Raw genomic sequence first — 15669 nt, 5'->3', positions numbered from 1 at the left:
TTAAATCCATCCAGTGAATTGGCCTCCGCTGCCTTCTGTGGCAGAGAATTCCACAAATTCACAACTCTCTGGGTGAAAAAGTTTTTCTCACCTCAGTTTTAAATGGCCTCCCCTTTATTCTTAGACTGTGTGGCCCCTGGTTCTGGACTCCCCCAACATTGGGAACATTTTTTCCTGCATCTAGCTTATCCTGTCCGTTTCCTTGTTCTTCCTCTCTCGAAAGCTACGCCTTCTACCCTACTGCCTCTAATTTAAACACGCGTGACTGACCGCTCGCACGCGGTGCATTGGGCAACGGCCCTACGAAGACCTCACATTTATCTGCAGTTTAATGTCAAGTAGAATTAGGCCATTCGGCCCATCAAGTCTACTCCGCCATTCAATCATGGCTGATCTCTCTCTCCCTGCTAACCCCATTCTCCTGCCTTCTCCCCGTAACCTCTGACACCTGCACTGATCAAGAATCTATCTATCTCTGACTTAAAATTATCCACTGACTTGGCCTCCACAGCCTTCTGTGGCATAGAATTCCACAGATTCACCACCCTCTGACTAAAGAGGTTTTTATCAAATCTCCCCCCCACTCTCGCCTGTGTCCACCTATCACTGACCAAACTTTGTCCGGCCTCTCCTCCCTCTCATCTTTCTATTCTCCCCTCCCCCTCCCCTCTACAATCACTCTTGACATATTCAATCTTTCCCCTTTCACCTTACACCTCTGTCCTCTGGTACTTGATTCCCCTCCTCTAGGTAAAAGATTCTGTGCGTTCACTCTATATTCCCCTCATGATGTGAGTTGACCCAAAATGTCACCTGTCCATGTTCTCCAGAGATGTGCAGGAAGGAACTGCAGATGCTGGTTTAACGGGGAGAAGGCGGGAAAATGGGATTAGAAGGCAGAGATCAGCGATAATTGACACAAAAAGCTGGAGTACTCAGCGGGTCAGGCAGCAGGTGTAGGAAAAAAACTGCAGATACTGATTAAAATCGAAGGTCGGCACAAAATGCCAGAGTAACTCATCGGGTCAGGCAGCATCTCGGGAGAGAAGGAACGGGTGACGTTTCGAACCGAGACCCTTCTTCAGACTGAAGACTGAAGACTGAAGAAGGGTCTCGACCCTCCTCTCCCGAGATGCTGCCTGACCCGCTGAGTTACTCCAGCATTTCGGGTCAGGCAGCATCTCTGGAGAGAAGGAATGGGAGATTCTGAAGGGTCTCGACCCAAAACGCCACCCATGCCTTCTCTCCAGAGATGCTGCCTGTTTACCCCAGCTTTTTGTGTCTTTCTCCAGAGATGCTGCCTGACCCGCTGAGTTACTCCAGCACTTGGTGACATTTGTTTGTAATCGAGTATTATCTGCTGTTCCTTGTTTCTACTACATGCACAGTACATTGTAAGGTGACGGAGAGTGTTACACAACATTATAGAACAAGGGGCGTAAAGGTACAGTAACACAGTTCAGTCAAGGTGCCGATACAGATGGATAGTGTGGTGAAGAAATGTCGAAACAAAGAAAAGCAGAACTCTTAAGTTAGAACTCTAAGAAGGGTCACGAACCGAAATGTCACCCATCGTATTTTCCCCAGAGCTGCTGCCTGACCTGCAAAAGGTACTCCAACACTATGCGTCTATCTAGGGTGGTGAAGAGGCCATTTGGCACACTTGCCTTCATCAGTCGGAGTACTGAGCACAGGGTGTGTTGGAAGCAACTTCATGTGCTGGCCAACACCGAAGACAGACACAAAATGCTGGAGTAACTCAGAGGGCCAGGCCGCACCTATTCCTTTTCTCCGGAGATGCTGCCTGCCCCGCTGAGTCACGACAACATTTTTGTGGGTAGGTGGCACAAAATGCTGGAGTAACTCAGCAGGTCAGGCAGCATCTCGGGAACGAAGGAATGGGTGACGTTTCGGTTCTCGACCATTACAGAATGATGTTTATTACAAGGTAAACCCTGTAAAGTCCGATCAAGGATAGTCCGAGGGTCACCAATGAGGTAGATAGTAGTTCAGCACTGCTCTCTGGTTGTGGTGGGATGGTTCAGTTGCCTGATAACAGCCGGGAAGAAACTGTCCGTGAATCTGGAGGTGTGCGTTTACACACTTCTGTACCTCTTGCCTGATGGGAGAGGGGAGAGGAGGGAGTGGCCGGGGGTGAGACTGGTCCTTGATGATGATGCTGGCCTTGCCGAGGCAGCGTGAGGTGTAGATGGAGTCAGTGGAAGGGAGGTTGGTTTGTGTGACGGTCTGGGCTGTGTCCACAGTGTTTTGTTCAATGTGTGCACTCGATGGCAGTGGTAGAGCCGCCCTCTCACAGCGCCAGAGACCCAGGGTCGATCCTGACCGCGGGTGCTGTCTGTCTGTGTGGAGTTTGCACGTTCTCCCTGTGACCTCGTGGGCTTCCTCCGGGTGCTCCGGTTTCCTCCCACATCCCAAAGACGTGCGGGTTTGCAGGTTAATTGGACTTTTATCGCTTGTCGCTGGTGTGTAGAGGGGTGGATGAGGCAGCGGGTTGGGTAGTGATGGGGTTGGGGGGCTGTGTCCGTGGGTTGGGTTGCCGTGTGGTGTGGTGGGGGGCTGGGTCCGTGGGTTGAGTTGGCGTGTGGTGGGGGGGGGTGGGTCCGTGGGTTGGGTTGGTGTGTGCTGGGGGGGCTGGGTCCGTGGGTTGGCGTGTGGTGGGGGTGGGGGGGCTGGGTCCGTGGGTTGGGTTGGCGTGTGCTGGGGGGGCTGAGTCATGGGTTGGGTTGGCATGTGCTGGGGGGGCTGGGTCCGTGGGTTGTGTTGGCCTGTGGTGTAGTGGGGGGGCTGGGTCCGTGGGTTGGTGTGTGGTGGGGGGGGCTGGGGGGGGGCGTGTGGTGGGGGGGCTGGTCTGTGGGTTGGCGTGTGGTGGGGGGGCTGGTCCGTGGGTTGGGTTGGCATGTGCTGGGGGGGCTGGGTCATGGGTTGGGTTGGCGTGTGGTGGGGGGGGCTGGGTCCATGGGTTGGCGTGTGGTGGGGGTGGGGGGGCTGGTCTGTGGGTTGGGTTGGCGTGTGCTGGGGGGGCTGGGTCCGTGGGTTGGCGTGTGGTGGGGGTGGGGGGGCTGGTCTGTGGGTTGGGTTGGCGTGTGCTGGGGGGGCTGGGTCCGTGGGTTGGCGTGTGTTCGGGGGGCTGGGTCCGTGGGTTGGCGTGTGGTGGGGGGGGCTGGGTCCGTGGGTTGGCGTGTGGTGGGGGGGCTGGTCCGTGGGTTGGGTTGGCATGTGCTGGGGGGGCTGGGTCCATGGGTTGGCGTGTGCTGGGGGGGCTGGGTCCGTGGGTTGGCGTGTGTTCGGGGGGCTGGGTCATGGGTTGGGTTGGCGTGTGCTAGGGGGGCTGGGTCATGGGTTGGGTTGGTGTGTGCTGGGGGGGCTGGGTCCGTGGGTTGGCGTGTGCTGGGGGGGCTGGGTCCGTGGGTTGGCGTGTGCTGGGGGGGCTGGGTCCGTGGGTTGGCATGTGCTGGGGGGGCTGGGTCCGTGGGTTGGCGTGTGCTGGGGGGGCTGGGTCCGTGGGTTGGCGTGTGGTGGGGGGGCTGGGTCCATGGGCGAGCTGCCATCCCTCACTCGCTTCTTGTCTCCCCGGCAGACTCCGTCTACTCCGTGGAAGAGGATGATGATGATGATGATGATGATGATGATGATGAGGATGATGATGATGACGAGGTCGAGGAGGACGGTGACGAGGGAATCAAGTCGGATGAGAAGAGCAACAAGGAAGCGCGTGAGTGCAGATGGGCCGGGGTCAGTCGGCCTCTGCGGAAGCTGTCTGTGCGGAAGGCAGAGAGGGGTGGGGATGGGAAGATGTGGTCCACCGACCAGCGATCCCCGCACATTAACACTATCCTACACACACTAGGGACATTGACCAAGCCAAATAACCTACAAACCTGCACGTCTTTGGAGTGTGGGAGGAAACCGGAGCACCCGGAGAAAACCCACGCAGGTCACGGGGGGATCTTACAAACTCCGTACAGACAGCACCCGTAGTCGGGATCGAACCCGGGTCTCCCGGCGCTGTGAGGCAGCAACTCTACCGCTGCACCACCGTGCCACCCCTCTACATCTCTGGAGAACACGGACAGGCAACGTTTCGGACCGGAACCTTTCCTTCGGACTGACGATTTAGTTTACCATTTACTTTTACAAACGTAATAATTAATAACATGACTGGTAATCTGTTGAATGCAGGTATGGCTAATGGCTGGGACAGGATGTAACTTTGGGGGGGTGGGGGGGGGGCAGGGTCTTAGAGCTCCTGGTCGTAGGGGCAAGCTTGCTCACCGATCCCTGTTGCCCGTGACAATAACAAAATACTTCGCTGAAAGCACTCTGCAGACGAGGAGGCCTCTTTTGTTCACGTTGATTGATGCTAAAGATTGATCTCAGCACTAAAGGTGTGTCAGTGAAGCCACTGTGTGGTTCCTCCTTTGTTTTCCAGCCAGGCTGCTCGTGATTCAAGGCCGAGCTGCATTTATTTACACATGAATGGTTGTCAGGAGCATTCTACCTCCCACGGCTCACGGCTCACCGCTGCCAACACCAACCAGCCTTGTCAGGAAATTAGACCGCCCCCTTTCACACTTTTGCAAGCACGGCCCCTTTAATGCAGGGAAGGTTCTAGATCAAGTTTACCGCGGGCGCTGCCTGCACGGAGTTTGCACGTTCTCCCCGTGACCTGCGTGGGTTTTCTCCGAGATCTCCGGTCTCCTCCCACACTCCGAAGTCTTGAGCAATTAGATGTTTGGTTGAGGGAGGGACTGCTGGCTTTAACAGAAGGCAGGCACGACGAAATGCTGGAGTAACTCAGCGGGTCAGGCAGCATCTCTGGAGAGACAGGTTCATTGGCTCGGTAAAATTATAAATGGTCCCTGGTGTGTGTAGGATAGTGTTAGTGTGTGGGGATCGCTGGGCGGCACCAACTCGGTGGGCCGAAGAGCCTGTTTGCGCCCTGTATCACTTAACGGCAGACTGAAGAAGGGCCCCGACCCCAAACATCGCCTGCCCACGATCCCCAGAGATGCTGCCTGACCCACTGAGTTACTCCAGCACTTTGTGCCTATCTTCGGTGTAAACCAGCATCTGCAGTTCCTTCCGACACATGATTCCTGGGGAGTTTGGTGCAGTCCTGGCGTCTCGTTGAGAGTAAGAGCATCATATCTACCGAAACAGAACAAGGGCATTACTGGCCAGGACAGACACAAAATGCTGGAGTCACTCAGCGGGTCAGGCAGCATCTCTGGGGATCGCAGGCAGGCGATGTTTGGGGTCGGGACCCTTCTTCAGTCTGCAGTTCAGCGGGACAGGCAGCATCTCCGGAGAGAAGGAATGGGTGACGATTCGTGTCGAGACCCTTCCTCAGACTGAAAGTCACGGAAAAGTGAAACGAGGGATACAGATGATGGTGAAGTGGAGAGATGTAGAACAAATGAATGAAAGATACGCAAAAAAGTAGATTTAGAGAAACAGCGCGGAAACAGGCCCTTCGGCCCACCGGGTCCGTGCCGACCAGCGATCCCCACACTATCCTACACACACTAGGGACAATTTTTACATTTTACCCAGTCAATTAACCTACAAACCTGCAGGTCTTTGGAGTGTGGGAGGAAACCGAAAATCTCGGAGAAAACCCACGCAGGTCACGGGGAGAACGTACAAACTCCGTACAGACGGCGCCCGTAGTCGGGTTGGAACCTGAGTCTCCGGCGCTGTATTCGCTGTAAGGCGGCAACTCTACCGCTGCGCCACCGTGCCGCAAAACCACTTCAAAGTGGACATACCTTGAGGAGGTTTCGCAGTGAAGCAGACAAAATGTGTGGGAAGGGCCTGCAGACGCTGGCTTACACCAAAGATAAACATTACTCCAGCATTTAGTGTCCCATCTACAAGGGCATTATCGGCCGAAGTTTTCCTCTGTCCTTTGAGGTGCTGATGGCTGTGGAATATCATGTCGAAGGCGAATGCACTTCCCACCGCACGTGTTGAGTGCTGGCGTGTGACTGAAGGAGAGGGGATGAAGTGTTGTGGTGTTGCGTGACTGGCTAGGGGCTCTGTGGTGATAAGAGTGTATGCGTTGGGCAGTGTGCGCGTGCAAGGCAGCCTGGCGGCGTGCATCTCACGCGGTTTCAGGGCGCTGGGCCTGTGCTCGCTGGAGTCTGGAAGATTAGAGGGTGGGGGGGGACCTCATTGAGACTTACCGAATACAGGCGCTCCTCAACTTACGATCGGGTTGCGTTCCGATAAACCCATCGCACATCGAAAATATCGTAAGTCGAAATTGGGCGGCACGGTGGAGTTGCTGCCTTACAGCGAATGCAGCGCCGGAGACTCAGGTTCGATCCCGACTACGGGCGCCGTCTGTACGGAGTTTGTACGTTCTCCCCGTGACCTGCGTGGGTTTTCTCCGAGATCTTCGGTTTCCTCCCACACTCCAAAGACGTACAGGTGTGTAGGTTAATTGACTGGGCAAATGTAAAAATTGTCCCTAGTGTGTGTAGGATAATGTCAGTGTGCGGGGATCGCTGGGCGGCACGGACCCGGTGGGCCGAAGGGCCTGTTTCCGCGCTGTATCTCTAAATCTAAATCTAAAAAATCATATCGCTAGTCCAGAAAAAGATCAAAATTCAAAATTTGAAGTAAGGTTTCTACTGACTGTATTGCTTTTACACCATCGTAAAGTCAAAATATCGAACGTCGAAGCATCCTATGTCGAGGAACATATGCAGTGAAAGGCCTGGATAGAGTGGATGTGGAGAGGATGTTTCCACTAGTGGGAGAGTCTAGGACCAGAGGTCACAGCCTCAGAATTAAAGGACGTTCCTTTAGGAAGGAGATGAGGAGGAATTTCTTTAGTCAGAGGGTGGTGAATCTGTGGAATTCTTTGCCACAGAAGGCTGTGGAGGCCAAGTCAAAGGATATTTTTACAGCAGACATAGATAGATTCTTGATTCGTACGGGTGTCAGGGGTTATGGGGAGACGGCAAGAGAGTGGGGTTATGAGGGAGAGATAGATCAGCCATGATTAAAACACAGAAACATAAGAAAATAGGTGCAGGAGGAGGCCATTTGGCCCTTTGAGCCAGCATTGTGATCATGGCTGATCATCCACAATCAGTAACCTGTGGCTGCCTTGTCCCCATATCCCCTTGAATGGTGGAGTAGACTTGATGGGCCGAACGGCCTAATTCTACTACGATGACATGATCTTATGATCTAAGTTCTGCATCGGATATTCAGCACGCTGCTCCTATCACTCATGAGCTGATACACTTGTGAACTGCGTGGCAATGTGGGGGTGTGTATGTGTGGGTGTGTGTGGGTGCATGCGTGGGTGTGTGTGTGTGAGTGCGTGTGGGTGTGTGTGGGTGCATGCGTGCGTGCATGTGTGTGCGTGCATGCGTGTGTGGGTGTGTATGTGTGGGGGGGTGTGAGTGCGTGCGTGTGTGTGGGCGTGTGTGAGTGGGTGTGCGTGCGTGTGGGTGTGTGCGTGCATGCGTGTGTGGGTGTGTGTATGTGGGGGTGTGTGTGAGTATGCGTGTGAGTGGGTGTGTGTGCGTGCACGCGTGCGTGTGTGGGTGTGTGCGTGTGGGTGTGTATGTGTGGGTGTGAGTGAGTTTGTGGGTGTGTGCGTGCGTGCGTGTGGGTGAGTATGTGTGGGTGTGGGTGCATGCATGTGAGTGCGTGTGGGTGTGTGTGTGGGTGTGTGTGTGCGTGCGTGTGGGTGAGTATGTGTGGGTGTGTGCGTGCGTGCATGTGGGTGAGTATGTGTGTGTGTGGGTGTGAGTGAGTTTGTGGGTGTGTGCGTGTGGGTGAGTGCGTGTGTGTGTGGGTGCATGCATGTGAGTGCGTGTGGGTGTGTGTGTGTGTGGGTGTGTGTGTGTGCGTGCGTGGGTGTGTGTATGTGTGGGTGTGTGTGTGTGATCACCCCACAGGGGGTGTTGCATTCCCTGCGGTTCGAGGCAGCAGAGGTGTAGATGGTGACAGGTTGATGGCTGAGGGGCCGTGACAAGACAATGCCGGAGCGGTTTCTCTTTGGACGGCAGCAGAGGTTTGAAACAAAAGCGGAGAATTCCTCGCCACTGCTCTTGACAGATGATGGTGTCCTGTTTCCTGGTTGTCGCCGGGGGGAGGGTGGGGAATGTTCAGGAGAGAACTGCAGATGCCGGACAGACGCAAGATGCTGGAGTAACTCAGCAGGACAGGCAGCATCTCTGGAGAGAAGGAATAGGGGGCGTTTCGAGCCGAGACCCCTCTTCACACTGAGAATCAGGGGAGAGGGGAATGAGAGATATGGTGCAGAGGACAAAAGAAGTTGATTAGCTTCAGAACCAGCTTCTCAAACTAGTTCGATGCAGTGTATGCAAAGAGTTCAGTTTAGTTTAACATGGAAGACAGACACAAAAAAACGAACGTAACTCAGCGGGTCAGGCAGCGTCTCTGGAGAAAAGGAATAGGGGACGTTTCAGGTCGAGACCCTTCTTGAATCTGGGACCTTAATTCAAAGCCAGTGCTCCGCACCAGCTGTCTACTAGGGCGGTTCGGTGGCACAGCGGTAGAGTTGCTGCTTCACAGAGCCAGGGACCCGAGTTCAATTCCAACTACGGGTGCTGACACAAAATGCTGGAGTAACTCAGCGGGACAGGCAGCATCTCTGGAGAGAAGGGATGGGTGACGTTTCAGGTCGTGACCATTCTTCTGACTACGGTTGCTGTCTGTACTGAGTTTGTACGTTCTCCCCGTGACCTGTTCGGGTTTTCTCCGGGTACTCCGGTTTCCTCCCACTCTCCAAAGACGTGCAGGTTCTTGAAGACCCGAAACGTCACCCATTCCTTCGCTTCGTAGACGCTGCCTGACCCGTTGAGTTACTCCGGCTTTTTGTGCCTGCCCAGGGTGGGGGATGTGTTGTATTTGGCCGCTCGCTCTGGCCTAGTCGGGGGCCACTGAAGCACTGGATATGTTGGGGCAGCTCGTCATAAAGGGGGTGCCGCCTCTGTGCACCCCTCAATCCACCCACGCCCCAGGGAGAAGGTGGCGTCTGAATAATGGCCGCTGCCACCACTGCCATCCTGGCGGCACAGCAAGATCCCAGCAGTGAAAGAGTGGTGCGGTCAAGTGGAGGGATAATTATTGGCCAGGCCGACAATAAGAACCCTCTCCTCTCCCCCCCCCCCCCCCCCCATGTCCATTACATCCTTTCATTATTCCTTCCGTATCCCCCCGTCCCCTTCCCAATCCCCTCCCCCCAGCTGTCCATTTCACTCCTCCTTTCCTTATCTCACACCATTTTGTCTTCCTTTCACTTCTAGCTTTTGTCACTTACTCCACCTTTCACCTGTATCCACCTATCACTTGCCTCCTGTATCCACCTATCACTTGCCACCTGTATCCACCTATCACTTGCCGGGCCTTGATTCACACCAACCTCGCTTTACCAGCTTTCTCTGCCTGAAGAAGGGTCCCAACCTAAAACGTTGCCTGTCCATTCCCTCCACAGATGCTGCCTGACACGCAGAGTTCCCCCAGCACTTTGCCTTTTGCCCAATACTGTAACAGATGTATTAAGAGTGTGTGTGTGTGTGTGTGTGTCTATATCTATATGTGGGCATGTACATGTATTGGGAATTGTGTGCACGCACTAGCAATGTAGATTGGACATTTCCGTTTTCTCAGTTCTGGCCTGTGGTTAATTACACCCGACACAGATGCTGCCGGGCCCTCTGAGTTCCTCCAGCACTTTGTGGCTTAAACCCTTGTCCCACTTAGGTGATTTTTTAGGCGACTGCCACGCAGTCACCGGGGTGTCGCCTGTACGGTCGTGAGTCGTCTCCAAAGAGTCGCAGCGTCTTTCTGGTCGACGCTGGATTTTCAGAATGTTGAAAAAATTTCGGCGACAGTGGGTTTGACGCCAATGAGCGTAGCTTGACGTGTCCTGTCGGGGGCGCTGTCGTAGCTTGTCGCGGGTGGACGTAGGTTGACTTCGGTTGTCATAGGTTGCCGCCTGTGTGGTCGTAGGTTGTCGTAGGTGCGGTCGTAGGTGGACATCCTAAGTCGTGACGATTGGGTCGCCGGTTGTCGGTGGCTTGCAGTAGCTTGACGTCGACTAGGTGGTAGGTTGTTGTAGCTTGTCGTAGACATTGTCGTAGGGGGGGTCCAGTCGCCGGTTTTTCGGCGACCTGCTACGACTATTGCAGTGGGACAGGCCCCTTAAATTTGTAAACCAGCAATTGCAGTTCCTTGTGTCTGCACCTTCCGCAGATGCTGCCCGACTTGCTGAGTTTCTCCAGCGCTTTGTGCTGTACTTTGTAAACTGGCATCTGCAGCTCCTTGTGTCTACCTCCTCGGTAGATGCTGCCCGACCCGCTGTCCCCAACATCTACAGTCTCCTGTTACACAGGCTGATACTTCGGACGTACCTGATAGCCAAAACCAACCCAAAACTCGGAACACGGCAGGGAAAGCTGGCAGGGAAACATCACACGCGGCCCATTTCACATACGGGGGGAAAGAGACCTGGTTTTTAAGTGACCCATTTTCCACCTCCTCCAGTCAATAGACAATAGGTGCAGAAAGAGGCCATTCGGCCCTTCGAGCCAGCACCGCCATTCAATGTGTTCATGGCTGATCATTCTCAATCAGTACCCCGTTCCTGCCTTCTCCCCATACCCCCTGACTCCGCTATCCTTAAGAGCTCTATCTAGCTCTCTCTTGAATGCATTCAGAGAATTGGCCTCCACTGCCTTCTGAGGCAGAGAATTCCACAGATTCACAACTCTCTGACTGAAAGAGTTTTTCCTCATCCCTGTTCTAAATGGCCTACCCCTTATTCTTAAACTGTGGCCCCTGGTTCTGGACTCCCCCAACGTTGGGAACATGTTTCCTGCCTCTAACGTGTCCAACCCCTTAATAATCTTATACGTTTCGATAAGGCAGTCACTGCCTCCCCGGCCCTCCCCCACCATCTAAGTCCCCGGCCAGGTGGGCTTGCAATCTTGACTGAACGCAGATGGGGTTTGTCAGGAGCGGGCGGTGGAACTCTACACCTCAGTCTGCCTCTGGCTCTCTCCATTAATCTTCCCGCCCGCTCTCTGTAAGGTCAGCCCATTCTGTAGTGTGTGGTTTCCGTAATGAATGCAGAGCTGGAAACAATGGCATTCACAGGTGCACAGTCATCCCCTTGTTCAGCCAGCTTTAAAATGGCAATTTAAACCCTTGTCCCAAGCCAGGCCTGCTGCTGCTGGAAAGCCCCCTTGTGCACTGCCGCCAACAAGAGATTCAAATTCATTTCCCCCCCCCCCCCCCCCCCCCCGGAAAATATATTTAAAAAATATCGAATTTTTAATTAAATTTGTGGGAGGAAAACCGGAGCTTCCCGGGACACGGGGAGAACGTACAAACTCCGTACAGGCAATACCCGTAGTCGGGATCGAACCCGGGTCACTGGCGCTGTGAGGCAACTGTACCACAACACCACCCAGTCTCCTGTGTCTCCAATTTTACCACAGGCTGGTAGTTTGGTATTGGTGTTGGTCTGTTATTGTCATGTGTGCTGAGTTTAGGGTTGCCAACTGTCCCGTATTAGCCGGGACATCCCGTATTTTGGGCCAAGTTGGTTTGTACAGGACCACCCTTGACCCGTATTAGGCCCGGGGGCCGCTGTAGGCTGGGGGCCGCTGTAGGCCCAGACACTGTATTAGGCCCAGCCGCCTAATGGAGGTTGCTTGGCAACCAGCCTCCCAGCCCGGGCGGCCGCCATTAGTGGAGCGGGAGCACGTGGCCGCTGGCTGGGTGAGGTCACGTGGGGCGCGCGGGGCCGTGACGTCACCCTTTGTCCCTTATTTGGGAGTGAGGAAGTTGGCAACCCTAGCTGAGTTACCTGTGCCCGCTTCAACCACCTCCCCTGGCAGCTCGTTCCACACACCCACCAGCCTCTGTGTGACAAAATTTTCCCTCAGATTCCTAATAAATCTTTATCCTGACACTTTAAGCTGATGTCTTCTGGTTCTTGGTTCCCCTACTCTGGGTAAAAGATTGCATCTGCCCTGTCTGTTCCCCTCATGATCTTACACACGTCCCTGATCAGACCTAGCTTATAGTCAGATCGTTTAGTTTAGTTTAGTTTGGAGATACAGCGCAGAAACAGGCCCTTCGGCCCACCGAGCCCACACCGAGCCCAGCGATCCCTGCACATTAACGCCATCCTACACCCACTAGGGAAAATTTTTATATTTACCAAGCCTGCACGTCTTTGGAGTGCGGGAGGAAACCGAAGATCTCGGAAAAAACCCACGCAGGTCATGGGGAGATCGTACAAACTCCGTACAGACGGCACCCGTAGTCGGGATCGAACCCGGGTCTCTGGTGCAGAAAGGCAGTAACTGCACTACCGTGACCACGATGTTTTGCCCCTTGTTTGTACCTGGTGTGGGCCGAGTGACCTGTAGGGGCTCATGGTCCATGGGTCTGACATACCCCACCCCCCCCTCGAGTGTGGAACCCCCAAGGTTCGCTCTCAACCTTATCGCGCGGCAAGTCTGTGCTTCACAATGCACACCGGGTCCAGGCGATCAGGCCCGCGCGCCTGCCGAAGACAGGGCCCATCCACAGGTGGGGTGGTGCAGCGCTCGAGTTGCTGCCTTACAGCGCTTGCAGCGCCGGAGACCCGGGTTCCATCCCGACTACGGGGGCTGTCTGCACAGAGTTTATACGTTCTCCCCGTGACCGCGTGGGTTTTCTCCAGGTGCTCCGGTTTCCTCCCACACTCCAAAGATGTACAGGTTTGTAGGTTAATTGGCTTCAGTAAAGATTGTAAATTGCCCCTAGTGTGTGTAGGATAGCACTAGTGTAGGCATGGACTCCTCCGTTGGTCGGCACGTTGATCATTGGTCAGCATGGACTCCGTGGGCTGAAGGGCCTGTCTCCGCGCTGCATCTCTAAACTAAACTAAACTAAACTGCAGACATCTTATAGAAACATATAAAATTCTTAAGGGGTTGGACAGGCTGGATGCGGGAAGATTGTTCTCGATGTAGGGGAAGTCCAGAACCAGGGGTCACAGCTTAAGGATAAGGGGGAAGTCTGTTAGGACCGAGATGAGAAAACATTTCTTCACACAGAGAGTGGTGAATCTGTGGAATTCTCTGCCACAGAAGGTAGTTGAGGCCAGTTCATTGGCTATATTTAAGAGGGAGTTAGATGTGGCCCTTGTGGCTAAAGGGATCAGGGGGTATGGAGAGAAGGCAGGTACAGGTTACTGAGCTGGATGATCAGCCATGATCATATTGAATGGCGGTGCAGGCTCGAAGGGCCGAATGGCCTACTGCACCTATTTTCTATGTTTCTATACAAGCCTAGTCGCTCCAGTCTTTCAACATACGACAGTCCCGCCATTCCGGGAATTAACCTAGTAAACCTACGCTGCACGCCCTCAATAGCAAGAATATCCTTCCTCAAATTTGGAGACCAAAACTGCACACAGTACTCCAGGTGCGGTCTCGCCAGGGCAACTGTTCAACTGCAGAAGGACCTCTTTGCTCCTATACTCAACTCCTCTTGTTATGAAGGCCAACATTCCATTGGCTTTCTTCACTGCCTGCTGTACCTGCTTGCTAACGTTAAGTGACTGATGAACAAGGACACCCAGATCTTGTTGTACGTCCTCTTTTCCTAACTTGACACCATTCAGATAATACTCTGCCTTCCTGTTCTTTCCACCAAAGTTGATAACCTCACACTTATCCACATTAAACTGCAGACAAATATGAGGTCTTCGTAGGGCCGTTGCCCAATGCACCGCGTGCGAGCGGTCAGTCACGCGTGTTTAAATTAGAGGCAGTAGGGCAGAGGGCGTAGCTTTTGAGAGAGGAAGAACAAGGAGATGGAATGGACAAGCTAGATGCAGGAAAAATGTTCCCAATGTTGGGGGGAGTCCAGAACCAGGGGCCACACAGTCTAAGAATAAAGGGGAGGCCATTTAAAACTGAGGTGAGAAAAAACATTTTCACCCAGAGAGTTGTGAATCTGTGTAATTCTCTGCCACAGAGGGCAGTGGAGGCCAATTCACTGGATGAATTTAAGAGAGAGTTAGATAGAGCTCTAGGGGCGAGTGGAATCAAGGGATATGGGGAGAAGGCAGGCACGGGTTACTGATTGTGGATGATCAGCCGTGATCACAATGAATGGCGGTGCTGGCTCGAAGGGCCGAATGGCCTCCTCCTGCGCCTATTTTCTATGAGAAGAGGTTTGAGAGAAGAGTAAATGGTCGAGGTTTGGGGGAGGGTGGACAAGAAGGGGGAAGGAGGGGGTCGGAGTTGGAAGGTGTTTGAGGTTGGTGAGAGTGAGTCAGAAGGACAAGTTGGGCTCTTGGAGCTGATGGAGCCGTTGTGCCAGGCCAGATACAATGCCATCTGTGTGCCCTCACTCCCACCAGCGCTAACCCACAAATCACTCTGCCCTTTGCAAAAATAAACTCTGAGAGTAAAAACGTGGCCAGCAGCTAAAAGCTGTGAGCGTTTTTTTATTGCTGGTTGCACTGTGGCCAGCCTGTCGGCGGTGGGCTGGGGTCCTGAGTGACGTCTCTCCTTGGTCTCGGCAGGACCTCCCTACTGGGCGCAACCGGAGAAGATGGAGAAGAAACTGCACGCTGTGCCGGCCATGAAGACGGTGAAGTTCCGGTGCCCGGCGGGGGGCAACCCTGTGCCCGAGCTCCGCTGGCTGAAGAATGGCAAAGACTTCAAGCCGGATCACCGCATCGGAGGGTACAAGGTAAGGCCCAGTCCCTGTCACCCGCTCCGCCCGAGGGCAGCCCCAGCTCACCCTCTGCCGGCTGGCGCAGCGGTAGAGTTGCTGCATCACAGCGCCGGAGACCCGGGTTCGATCCCGACCACGGGTGCTGTCTGTACGGGGTTTGTACGTTCTCCCCGTGACCTGCGCGGGTTTTCCCCGAGATCTTTGGTTTCCTCCCGCACTCCAAAGACGTACAGGTTTGTAGGTTAATTGGCTTGGTATACGTGTGTGTAAATTGTCCCTAGTGTGCGTAGGGTAGTGTTAGTGTGCGGGGATCGCTGGTCGGTACGGACCCGGTGGGCCAAAGGGCCTGTTTCCGCGATGTATCTCTGAAGTAGGCATCAGTGGGCATTGGGCACCAAGCCTGGAGAACCATCTCGGCTGACCTTTGTTTAGTTTAGAGATACAGCGCAGAAACAGGCTCTTCGGCCCACCGAGTCCACACCGACCAGCGATCCCCGCACACTAACACTATCTTACACACACTAGGGACAATTTACACATACACCAAGCCAATCAACCTACAAACCTGTACGTCTTTGGAGTGTGGGAGGAAACCGAAGATCTCGGATTAAACTGTAAATCATCCTTAGTGTGTCGGTAGTGGATGGGAAAGCGGGATAACAGAACCAGTGTGAATGGGTGAGCGTTGGTCTCGGTGGGCTGAAGGGCCTGTTTCCACGCTGTATCTCTAAACTAAACTAAACTAAACTAAACTCAACCCTAAATGGCCTCAGTCCTGTGTATCGGGAGCAAACGTCAGCAGTGAGGCATGTATGATGGATTAGTTTTTCTTTCATCGCTGGGGAAATGTGAAACGTTTATGGGCCTTCTCTAATTTGCAAATGGCCGAACCCGCGGGTCAAAGGGCATTGGGGG

The 15669-nt window shown here is 53.9% G+C and overlaps 1 protein-coding gene across 1 annotated transcript in view; it reads left to right on the top strand.

Annotated features, from left to right (window-relative positions):
* Positions 1 to 15669, top strand: part of LOC144610174 (fibroblast growth factor receptor 1-like) — a 136176-nt gene that overhangs the window by 49057 nt on the left and 71450 nt on the right. Inside the window, 2 exon segments of the mRNA XM_078428726.1 lie at positions 3599 to 3733; positions 14600 to 14769. Of these exon segments, the coding sequence (XP_078284852.1) occupies positions 3599 to 3733; positions 14600 to 14769 (305 nt within the window).

Source organism: Rhinoraja longicauda, chromosome 36 (assembly GCF_053455715.1).
Source record: "Rhinoraja longicauda isolate Sanriku21f chromosome 36, sRhiLon1.1, whole genome shotgun sequence".
In the NCBI taxonomy this organism is placed as follows: domain Eukaryota; kingdom Metazoa; phylum Chordata; class Chondrichthyes; order Rajiformes; family Arhynchobatidae; genus Rhinoraja; species Rhinoraja longicauda.
This window is presented reverse-complemented; position numbering and strand designations above follow the sequence as displayed.